This window comes from Montipora foliosa, chromosome 6 (genome assembly GCF_036669935.1).
Source record: "Montipora foliosa isolate CH-2021 chromosome 6, ASM3666993v2, whole genome shotgun sequence".
In the NCBI taxonomy this organism is placed as follows: Eukaryota; Metazoa; Cnidaria; class Anthozoa; order Scleractinia; family Acroporidae; genus Montipora; species Montipora foliosa.
In genome coordinates this window covers 28,035,233-28,047,732 of record NC_090874.1, presented here as the reverse complement: position 1 = coordinate 28,047,732, position 12,500 = coordinate 28,035,233, and the positions used below count along the sequence as shown (strand labels likewise).

The window sequence follows — 12,500 nt, the reverse complement described above, 5'->3', positions numbered from 1 at the left end:
AATAATGTAACGTAACCAGGCAACTGGAACAAAGATTGTAGTCATTGAAAGTGCAGCAGATATCGTAGTCAGAAGGGCTATTAAAATTGATTGATTGATAGGACAGGATGAGTTTTCTGGTCCTGGATTAGTCTCGACGTCGCCACAAGCCAGTAAAATATTAAATGTAGATACAGAGTTATTGTAATATAGGATTTAAGATGCCGCAAATTTACGAAGTCTGTCTTTAGATAATTGAAGTCGAAAAGAGTTTCCTCTGGGTTTCGATGACTAGTTCTAGTTTTGTAGTGCAAAGGTAAGCAGAAGAAACCAGCAGAAATGTTATTACGAGATGAATAATTTGCATAACTGCTCCTTTTGTTCCTTCCATTGTTGTTAGTTTTTGACCAAGGCAAGTGCTTTTGTTCTTGTATGCAAATCAGCTCAAAATTATCTTCTTTGAATGACATGCAGAGACGAAGAAATTTTTGCATGATAGGAAGGCTTATTGAATCAAACTTGAAGCCAAAACTATCATTTAAGTTGTCATCTGTGCCACGGCTGCTGTTTTTAAACCAAAAGCAACGGTCTACGCCAAAAAGAAGAAGAAATATAACCGAGGGCCAAAGTACACATCTGCACCTCATTACATTGCCGCCGTTGCAACTACCATCTTAGATGATTCACAGCTTATTACTTTGAAGTTAGAATCCGGAAACGGTCTGAGAGTCCAGCCTGATACTGGCTCATGGTGCAATGTCATACCGCTTCACCTCTAGTACTATATCTGCATACGGAGGTTCACTACTCCCAGTGGTTGGGGAAGTCAAATTGAAGGTGTGACATGAAACACAACACTGCTAGTTAAACTGCAAACTGATCAACAGCCAGGATATTAATTTTGTCCAATTCTATGTCGAAAGGCTTGTATTGGCATGAAAATCATCCAGTAAACAGATAACAATGCGATGGAACAAGCCAGACATGGGCAATGCATGAGTGTACGCAGTAAACGACAAAAGCGACGTTTTGACAAAAGAAGCACTCATCAAGCGTTTTCCAGAGGTGTTCTGCAAGAGTATTAGGAAACTAGAAGGTGAATACCACATCAAGCTGGACAAGGCCGCCTGCCCCAACCAGCATGCACCACGCTGAGTACCAGTAGCGCTGAGAGGACAATTTAAGGCAGAGCTTGACAGGATGGTTCACCAGAACATCATTGCCCCTGTGACTACACCAACAAAGTGGGTCAGTTCCCTTGTGGTTGTTCCAAAAAAACCCGGCAAACTCAGACTGTCTTGATCCACGAGATCTCAACCGAGCAACACAAAGGGAGTACTACCCTCTCCCTACAATCATCGATGTTTTTGCGACACGCCTACACAGAGACAAGGTATTTCTGGCACGTGACCTCAGATGACGAATCTTCATTTTTGACCACCTTCAATACCCCGTTTGGGAGGTACCATTGAAAAAGGATGCCTTATGGATTCAAATCAACTCCAGAGGTATTCCAGCGCAAGTTGTGGTTGCAGGCCGTGGCATCACACTCGAGGAAGCAACACATGACCACGATCAGAAACTTACTGCTTTCCTAAAGCGCTGTCAAGAACATGGACTAAAGCTGGACAGTGAGAAACTGTCGTTGAGGCAGACTGAAGTGGCCTTCATGGGAAATGTGGCATCCGGGGATGGACTGAGGGTCAACCCAGCTAAGGTCAAGGCAGTCCTTGAGATGCCAGCACCCACAGACAAGACAGGCATTCAGAGGTTACTTGGCATGATCCAGTACCTGAGCAAAGTTTCTACCACACCTGTTGGACATGACCAAGCCCCTTAGACACCTGACCCAACAAGATGTTGAGTGGTGTTGGGGTGACAGTCAGGACTCAGCCCTGAAACAGATCAAGATCTAAAGAGCCTCTGATGCAACACCAGTTCCTAGCAAGGTCATGGTCCACCTTCAACACCCCGTTTTGGAGGTACCATTGGAAAAGGATGCCTTTTGGATTCAAATCAACTCCAGAGGTATTCAAGCGCAAGTTGTGGTTGCAGGCCACGGCATCACACTCGAGGAAGCAACACATGACCACGACCAGAAACGTACTGCTTTCCTAAAGGGCTGTCAAGAATATGGACTAAAGCTGGACAGTGAGAAACTGTCGTTGAGGCAGACTGAAGTGGCCTTCATGGGAAATGTGGCATCCGGGACTGGACTGAGGGTCAACCAAGCTAAGGTTAAGGCAGTCCTTGAGATGCCAGCACCCACAGACAAGACAGGCATTCAGAGGTTGCTTGAGATGATCCAGTACCTGAGCAAAGTTTCTACCACACCTGTTGGACATGACCAAGCCCCTTAGAGACCTGACCCAACTAGAGGTTGAGTGGTGTTGGGGTGACAGTCAGGACTCAGCCCTGAAACAGATCAAGATCTAAAGAGCCTCTGATGCAACACCAGTTCCTAGCAAGACCATGGTCCAGAGTAAAGGTACACCTTATTTAACATCGGAAGTTCCTTTACTCTCTAGAGAGTATTCTCCCAAGAAGCCGACGGTGCGCTCATTCTACCCCCCTCTTTCCATCAGTGCTCCGTTTTAACGGTATTTAAAGCTACTTAGGCTACACTGAAAGGAAAGAAGTCGAAACAAGGCTGCGAGACCCGGGGATGGAACTCTGGACCTCTTGCACCAAGGCCGCGCACTAACCAATTGTGCCACCCTTGCTCCTGAGAGTAGCAGTAGACCTTTGCAAGTTGAATGGGCGTACCCTTCTAATCGCCTCCGACTACTATAGCAGCTACATCGAAGTCAGCCGCCTCACTACGGTAACATCAAAAGCAGTCATAAGAGCTCTGAAGGAGATTTTTGCCAGATTAGGCATACCTGACGAAGTTGTGTAAGACAATGGCCCTCAGTTTAGCTCTGCAGAATTTGTAGTATTTGCGAAAACCTGGAGTTTTGCCCACGTCACTTCCTCTCCGACTAATGCCCAGTCGAATGGCAAAGCAGAAAGCGCAGTAAAGGCGGTCAAAAGACTATTCACGAAGTGTCAGGAGTCTGGTCACTCTGAATATCTTGCGTGGTTAGATTGGAGCAACACCCCATCAGAGGGAATCAGCACAAGCCCAGCACAGCACCTGATGGGGCACCGATGCAAAACTCTGCTGCCTATTGCTGGAACCCTACTAATGCCTTGCCACAACACGGAGGAAGAAATACCAGTGTTGGTAGGAGCAAAGGAACAGCAGCGATTTTACTACAACAGAAACGCAAAGCCACAACCACTCATCACTCCTGGAGAAAACTATAAGGATGCAACTACACAGAAAAAAGCAATGGACGAACATTACGTGTGCACAAGAGCTGGGTAACCGCAGCTATAAAGTGAAGGTTGGCAGTTGCGAATATAGCCCCTCGTCGACTCTCCTGAAGTGGATGTGCCTATAGGTGGTGATGATAATAGCCAGACGGCAGCCCCTGCACCTGCCGCCTGTGATAGATCACAAGCACATACAGATGCTTATGGGCCTAGAAATACCAACAGTAATGGGTCAAGAAAGTCTAGTCGAAGCTCCAAGACTCCAGTTTGGCAAATGGGAGTATACAATGATTTTTTTTTCAGTTTATAGTTAAAATGTTAAAGGGGCTAGGTCACGCTATTTTAGGTAATTTTGTTTAATTTTGTTAATTATGAGCTCTAAACGTCAAATTGGCAGAGCAAGAGTCTTTCATTTGCATAATCATGGCCACATAACAACTGAGAATGATTTTCCAGCTGTGTAAATGACATTTTAATATAGACTGATATAAATTTGAAAAAAGGTGGGCCCTCGTTTTTCAAATTTACCCAAATTCAATCCATTTCAACCCTCTCCAGTTTTGTCCATCCATGTCCCTTCTTGGCTTCCCTGTGTTTTGTTAGAGTTCTTCTATAGTTTTGAACAGTAATTTTGATATTTTAGTTAATTCTATGACCATTCGATCAGTGCTGAAATTGCCTAAAATTGCGTGACCTAGCCCCTTTAAGGTTCTGATGGTCGTGCATCACAGCCTCTATAAAGGGAAAGATGTAACAAGATTATCCCATGCAAGACATCTTATAATGCGTGCACACGAATTCATTTCTTGATTATGACTTGATCAAACAGCAGTTAACCATTGACTCCTAAACCGGCCGTAACTGGCTGCACGCAATGACCTCTGAATTTCCTCAACTGGCCGTAACCGGCTGTAAAAATGGCGTCTTGATCCTAGGCCTCTACCCAGTCTCCTTAGTAAATCTGTATTTTTGTTTTTATGGAGATTTAGTAGGATAATTGACCAATCATTTGTCGTCTTGTGAGCATATTTTGACAGCTAATAAGAGACCCCATGAGGTCTGCCTGATCAAATTACGCGAAGACAATGGCTGATGCACTGGATAACGAATCAAACCATGGGGATATCCCTGCTTTTTTTTCTGATTCAGAGGATAAAGCCCTGGAGCTTTTATGGTTTTCCTGTAAGAGGAGGGGATACTAGGTAACCTAAACGAGTACAATGTAGGTATGCCTGTCAGAAACTCTTGAAAACCCCCGAGCGCATTGCCTGTTTTCATGGAGCAAGCCGTGCAGAATTAAAGGCCTTTGTAGCAATTAACATAATAATGGGCATTGATTAGTTCCCAAATTTAGCTTTATATTGGTCACCGATGAATTTTTAGCAAATTTGTCGCCAAATAAATTGGTAATTGAAGGAATCTTTGCCTTCGACATACCTTGGAAGATCAGTATCTTCAAGAAATAAATCAAATCGATTGTGTTTATATTCCGCAAATGCCTGAATACCTCCAGCGGCTTTCCCCATTGTTTCCTTTTGTTGTGTAGGTTATCTTTCAATGAAAGTTTTCTACACAATTTGGCCTTGTTTGTTCTCTCATGAAACATGCGGTTTTGTGTATTTCGAAAAGCAGAAACTTGTGGTGAAATTTTGTTTCTGCAGCGGCATTTGCGCACAATTTTTGCACTTATACCTGCAAGAAAACGAAGCGATTGAATAAATTTCGAGCAAGTTTCATCCATTGAGTGGTTAGACTTAACTGTAAATTGCACAAGGCATATTTTGAGTTGTAAATTTTTTTTTCACGCGCTTTGTTAGTTCGCGATCAAACACTTTCTTGATTGCTTAACGTGTGCTGCTTCAAAAAATCTACCTTTACATTTTCAGTCGAGCCTTAAAACGTGTTTCAATCACTTTTTAGCAATATTTTTATATCACCTGGAAGTTCAATGTTTCCTCTTCAAAGTGAACTTAATTCTAGAACTCAGTCTCTTGTGTACATTTACTGCGCATATGGTTTATTTTTAACACTCACTTACCACTGCTATACCGCGAAAATTAGCCAAATAAGCTTATACATCACACACAGCGCACCCGAATTTTTCAATGGTTAAAAGGTGTGAACTACACAGCAATCCGTTTTACTGAATATAGCCAAAGAATCACAGCATAAATCACTTATCAGACTTTAGCCAATCTATACACCGGTGGCCAAGAGGAACCAACACTTGGCATTTCAGATTTCATCTCCTGGGTCAAGTGTGAGCACAGGTTTGAATGGTACCACACCCAGTGAATGAACTCACCCACGCTGAATTCTGGAAATGCCCCTTCTTTATCACAGAAGATGTCATGTAACGATTTCTTGTACCATCGTTTGCTCATTTTGTAACCCTGCTATCATTGCAAGTTGCTGGCACCAAGGTCTAATAAAGTCACATCTTGATGATTTTTGGGTGATTTTCTTTATAATTATTTTTATATAATTTCACCAGGGTGGGGGAATGTGATTGCAACTTTGTGGCCCTGGGTGAAAAAATTTGGAGGGAAAATGTCAAACCAGGTGGGTATGCTGGAGATATTCTCCCCCCACCCTTTGGAAGGGGGAAACCATTGACAGGTGTGCCTAATAATGTTAATGCTAGCATCAAGAATGAAAAGGTTAAAAACAAGTTCACCACCCCAATGCATAACACCTGACAGAGAGGTCAAACCCACTGTTAAAACACAAGAGATGGAGAAGTGGGGTCCTCAATGGATAAAAATGAATGATCAACTAAAGGTTCCACCCAAGTGCTTACAAAGACAACATACAGTCGAACATCGATTATCCAGACTTGTTGGGACTAGATGAAATAGTTTGGATAATCAACGGTCCAGATAATCAAGAATATGACTATGAATATGAAAAGCTGATTACATTAAGAAAGAGACATTTGCAAATCGTTTGGAAAACAATATGGTCTACATCTTCACTGTCCATTGTGAATACCTGTACATGTGTCGGCAAACGTCATGATCTTTTCTTGCTCTTGCGGATATCACATATCTGCGTTTACTAACACCATATTCAGCTGACAAATTGGCTCCTTTTTCTTCTTTCTCTAATCGCAAAATTATAGCCTGTTTATCTTTTATCGAAAGAACAGATTGCTTATGCTTCAAGGACACAATGATCGTGAATAAACATTCGTGACGTAGTGTAGCTTGTTTGCCGAAGGAGCAGGAAATTCCACTTAGCAACAAAGCAACTCTAAGCCAATCAGAACCCATTCGAAAGTTCTGCATTAGTTACAACGTGTGCGAGCGCTGCTTTATTTTGCTTTTTGAAAGTGAAGCAAACTCGCCTTTACTTCACTTTTCAACGCTGTATTTTAAAAGAATATGGCCTACAGATCTGATCATGACAAATAAATATTCATGACAAAATTGGGACCAGAGAAAAAGTCCAGATAATCGAGAAATCCGGATGATCGAGGTTGGGAAATCCAGGTTCGACTGTAATTGGAAATAAAAGACCCTATTCTTTAACACACAATGTGTCCCTGTTGGGAATATATGCAAAATTACACATGTAAATGAATCATAATATTACAGCCGTATGTCGAGCAAAAAGAAATTTTGGCAATAATTACTGTGGTAAACATAACCAATGCCTGACTTAACTAAAAGGGAATTGTAGACATGAATGTCCTGCACACTGCTTAAGGACAAACTAGGGCTCCAATTCTGACTCTCTGAAACAAAAAACAATACAATATAAAAGTGTAGTACTGCTTGCAGTTTCCATTATAATACCTTGCAAGCTAAGCTTTCCCCCTATCCTTGATGCATTTAAAAGGTGTTACAGTTATTGTCAAAGTAAATTCTGCCCTAATTTTTCATACAAGAAAAGTTTTGTATTGCAAAAATTACAATGTACGTAAACCTTTTAACTGTCCTAACCCCTAGAGGATTTTATCAGTCCAATGGGGCCCCCTCAGCGCTTAAAGGGTTAAGAGTTTTTATTTTGCATCATTTTTTCAGGGGAAATTTCACCCAAATTTTTCAATTGCCCAGTAAGTGCGCGCATGTAATTTTCACTTCATCATCTCACTATGCATTAACTAAAATTAATAGCTCTTACTTTTCCATTACTTTAAACTCTTATTTTCTGTTTAATAATGGCAAACAAGAAACAATTTAATTTGTTTAATGTACAATGTCACTGGTTTGTACTGACATTTTTGATTGCAAGCGGCGATGAGCTTGAACTTAATTCTGCCAAAGTTTGCTTGTCCTCCTTTTTTTCCTCATCAATGCTTTTTGGCACTTCCATAAACAAATATTGGTAGAAGAAAACTACTCTGTCCCTAGATGCTGGGTCTAGATGGGAAAATCTAGACCACAATCAATATCGATTTTAGCAAATCAAATTTGTGAATTTTTTTTAGTTCCCAGTCCTTGCGAGACAGAACCATAAAATTATTATTATTTTAATTTTCAATCTGGGGATATTGCATTCTGATTGGCTCACTCTATATGATTATCAGCTCATACCACTGCAATGACCGTACATGGAAACTGCTTGCGTCCAGTCGTTTTCAGGGGTGGATCCTAGTAGTTCAAGCGATTTCCCAGCTCAGCCTGTTCTTCTTTTATTTTAGTTCAAGAAATCAACTACCCTTCTTGGTTGACAGTTTTTATTTTTTGAATAAAACAAAGAAGCAAAGCATAGGTCCGAGTACACAGGACACTCGCCAGAACCTCGTTGAGTCCCCGGCCGAACGCTCTTGTCCTTGGTCAATGGATTCGGAAAACATCGGAAAAAGTTCATTAAGCCCAACCATGCCCAGCAAATTTGAAAGCAGCATGGTGGGCCCCTGGCTGGTATGTGAATCTTTTTCACAAATCACTCAAAGCCTCTTCCATTGGCTAGAAATACTTGGTTCATCTTGCTTACTACTCAAACATGATTCTGATTGGCTATCCAGGCCGCAAACTAACCAATGCAAACTACTGATAATCGTATACACAGGAAGGCTCCCCTAGAAAGTTAAACTGCTTTCTTCCCATGTTTCTTGTTCATGTTGACGACTCACTACGGAGAGAAAGGAGGACCTCTGTGACTATCCGTTTCAAGGAAATCCAGTTTGTCAAAGGAGGACTGTCCTCAGTACAATACTGGCTTTAGTTTTCAAGGACATCAGCTCGTCTTTGGACCAGACAAGCTCAAGTTCATACAGAGAACGTGTGGAAACCAGGGGAGCTATTTGATACACCTTATTCCAAAATGGCCCGCCATTTAAAAATTCTTTTTTGTTTTTATTCAAATAAGCCCTTGATGCCTTGTTCTTAAGCTTAACATTCAAAAGAATATTTTATCTTGAACAAGGCAAACAAGGGCCAATTTGCATCCGCATAAAGCAGCGGCCCAGTTTTGGAATAAGGTGTATACCCACATCAGTGAATGTACAAACTCTAACTGTCATTTTTTGTGTATGGCTGAAAAAAATTTCCCTGGCTTAGTATACTCAAAATGTTGATAGTGCATTATTTTTGTTTTTCCATGAGTGTGTTTTGGAGTGCAGACAAAATATGAATAAACTAGACAAACTGTACAAGTCCCTCCACTTACCCTTTGGACGTCTGCTGTTTTTTTTAACTTTTTATCGAACATGCGAGCAGGAAAAATGCGAGATGCACAATATTTTGCCTCCACTACTCAACCCTGTACGCAAACTCACGCTTAGGTGGGATATATGGGGGCATAAAATGTTTTTGGGCCAGCCCCCAAGCCACCGTGCAGTTTCATTTAAGCATTGGAAAAGGGTTAACAAAAATAAACAAAAGTACAAGAACCCCTAAAAAAACCAGCCAGGTGGAAAAAAAGGGGGGAACATGTACGCCCCCGAACCAAGGCAGTGGTGAGACCCTCGTGGGTTTTTTCTAGGTAAATTTCTTCTTTTGAAAAGAACACCTTACTTTTACAATGCCACAGGTACCCAGGCTCCACTGTTACAATGTTATGGCCATAGGTAAATAAAGAGAACATTATGAGGCAAAGTTTTAGGTCTGAAAATTTTGGCTAGAAAAAATGGAAAAATAAAAATCGATAAAACCCTCAACCAATTGGTTGAGGCTGTTTTTTTTTTTTGTTGTCCTTAAATACGTACATACGAACACCCCCTTTTTTTCGGGAAAAATGGTCGCCTGTTTTCACCTTCCTTCCAGATTAATAGTGACAAAGGTAAAGCCAATTTAGGAGAACGGAAGCCAGCTTAGGACTCCAATGGAAACCCCAAAAACCAGCAAAACGGTTTTTTTTGTTTTATTTTTTCGTTTCCGCGAAAATCGAGTCCAGTCGTTCCCAAAAATAAACACGGCCGGCTCATGGAATTTCTCTAAAAACCCATGAATCCAAGGAAGCATCTTTCCCAGGTTAGCAAAAACGTGAAGCCCCAGACTCCCCGCTAAAGGCGGGCCCAGAAAACCATTGGTCCTCGCAAAATGTCCCAATTTTCAAAATGGCCAACTCAACTCGGGGACGCAACCTGGTGACAAGTATAATAAGTGCCCGCCCTGGAGGGAGGGGAAAGTCCCCAGATGGCCCTCAGTGAAGTTTTTGTTTTTTTTAGTCAAATTTTTTTGGACCTCCCCCTCCCTCCAGAACTTATTAATAGCCTCGATCCAACCAGGGCCGTCCCGAGTTTATGTTTGGAGTGTACACACTTAAAGACAACAACAGCTGCCAAAACATGGTAAAGTGTTTTTTTTTTTATCGATTTTTTATTTTTTTCCATATTTCTAGCAAAATTTTTCCAGACCTAAACTTCGCCTCATACGTGTCTCTTCATATTTAACCCTATGTGTGGCAACACAAGGCGGTGAAAGGCCTGGGTTTTTACCTGAATGTAACTCAAATTTTAAATGCGAATCACGGGATTATCACAAATTAACATATTTTGGCCCTCCACTACCTCCCCACAACCGGAACCCACTCAAACTAGGTGATACAAAAAATAGGTTTGCGTTTGGGCCAGCCCAAGCCCCTGGCATAAGAAACTAAAAGAAAAGGGCTTGAGTGAAAGGCCGAAAGTGGTAATTTTGAGACCTCTAATAAACCACTCCAAAGAAGTCTCTGACCAATACAGCTGTAGGTATTAATGAAACACTGACACTGACCTTTAAAATCCTACGGTCCCGGGGGGCTCCAGGATTAGAGGCTGCATGTGTACATGTTAGCCTCCACCAGCTGAGTGAGTACTAAAATTAAGGCAATGTTTTTGGGAACAATACCAATGGAAAAAGACTTCTTGTTTTAGAAAGTTTTTTTTTTTTTTTTCCCTTTAAGTGAAATATATTAGCTTTTCATAGGGCTTTAATAAGAGTGAAAACAAATTCTTTATGAACCTTGAAACTGGCAGAGGCAGAAGAAGGCGTAAAAAAATTACACACCGCGATCGGAAGCACAAAAAAACATCTTAGGCAACATTTATGTTAGGTCCAACTTTGCGGCAACAATTTTTTTTTCAAAGAAAAAATGGAAATAAGCTCATCAATGAAAAAAACCTGAACGTTTGCGGTTAGGCCCTAATGCTTGAATTCATCTGTTAAAATCAGCCCCTTAACAGATATCCAAACTGACATTGCAAGAAGCAAGCCCAAAAAAGTAATTTTCACTACAGCCAAGCAATAACCCTAGATCGCCTTTTCAGAGGCCAAGTTTTTCACCAAAAAATTAATGCTCCAGGTCGAACAACCCCGCTTAAGAATTTTATTAGAGGGGTCAAATCCTAAAAAACTTAGAATTTCATCCCTTAACCATGTTCTCAATGCTACTGGACAGCAGATTTGGAAATATGGTTTGTTTTTTTTGGTGGGTGTGCTTACAAAGGATTTTCCCCCCCATCCGATTTTTGTTGGCCACTGTGCCCCCCATTTTGAAACGAATAAAGTTTTAATGAGAATTTTTTTTTAAACTAATTATAGACAGAACAACCCTAATAATTTTTCCAGGGTTTTACCAAGCAGAAGCAATTTTTTTTTGTGGGGAAAGAATGTTGGGAAGGAGCAAAACTGACAGAAAAAGAAGATATCCCTGACAGGGCAATAGATGGGGCCACCCTGGAATCTTGTATACCGTAACCTTCCCATAATCCTGATAACCATTCCTGTTTTTCATCAGCAATCCTTGCGAGAGGTCCCTATCTTCAACACTCGGAAATCTGAAGACCTTACATTTTTGAGAAACCACAATGGTGCAAGACAGACTTGAACGAATTAGCACTGAATACATTAGAGAAAAATGGGGAAATTTAGACCCCTTGAAAAACAATTTATCGATTTAATTTGCTCCATTTACAAAATCAAACAACTAAGAAAAAAAGGATATGAGAAACAAAAGAAAATAAATGTGTGTAAGTTTATTTAAAAAAATTGCAATAATTTTTTGTTTTTGTAACTAGACCCCCCCATCAGTACTAGTAATTTTAAATGTATTTTTTAATGAGTTTTTGGGTCCCAGATAATAGTTTTAATAATATTAATTGTATCATAGACAACACCACGTGGGTAAATCTGTAGCTGTTTTTTTTTTTTCCCAGTTTAAGTTTTAAGGACTACCAATTAATCCCGATGGGTAAATGAAAGCTCAAACGACTACTATAATAAGACCACTAACAGTAGTGGTCCCCTACCCGTGGCTGTCTAATGATACAATTTAAATTCAATACTAATATCTGGACAAGATAAAACTCATTAATTTCAATAGCGTTTTAAAATTATTTTTTTCTTTGGTGGGAAGCATAGGCCCCCTCCAACTTCCCCCCCCTTGAACCTAGTTACATGTAAGTTTGGGAGCCTCCAAGTCAGTAAAAAATTCACTCAAATGTAAAATCCCTGGAATCCCACCCCTCCTGGTTGTTTTTTTTTAGTGTAAAACTGGAGAAACAAACATCCCTGTCGTTCTGTAATGTAAAACAGTTCAGAATGCATAATGGAAAATTTTTATTACTTATAACATCATTTATTTCCATTCAACACTTATTGGATATGAGACTGGTTATAGCCAACTCATATCCAACACATCCCTCAATGGGAATAGTTGTTTAATTATGGATAGTGGTCCCCATTAACTTCTATACAGTTTATTGACTTTTAATATACTTTTTTGTGTGGCAATAACACAACAAATGCTCACTCAATCATTCAAACCTACCATTC

General features: G+C 40.6%; 1 protein-coding gene across 3 annotated transcripts in view; it reads right to left on the bottom strand.

Annotated features, from left to right (window-relative positions):
- The window catches only part of LOC138007083 (fidgetin-like protein 1), a 187,297-nt gene that overhangs the window by 130,150 nt on the left and 44,647 nt on the right, over positions 1–12,500 (bottom strand). Inside the window, exon 4 of one of the 3 annotated variants that reach the window (XM_068853802.1) lies at positions 6,963–7,033. The exons of the other annotated variants lie outside the window; for them this stretch is intronic. Within the exon in view, the coding sequence (XP_068709903.1) occupies positions 6,963–7,033 (71 nt within the window). The remainder of the gene's footprint in view (positions 1–6,962; positions 7,034–12,500) is intronic. 3 annotated transcript variants of the gene reach the window in all.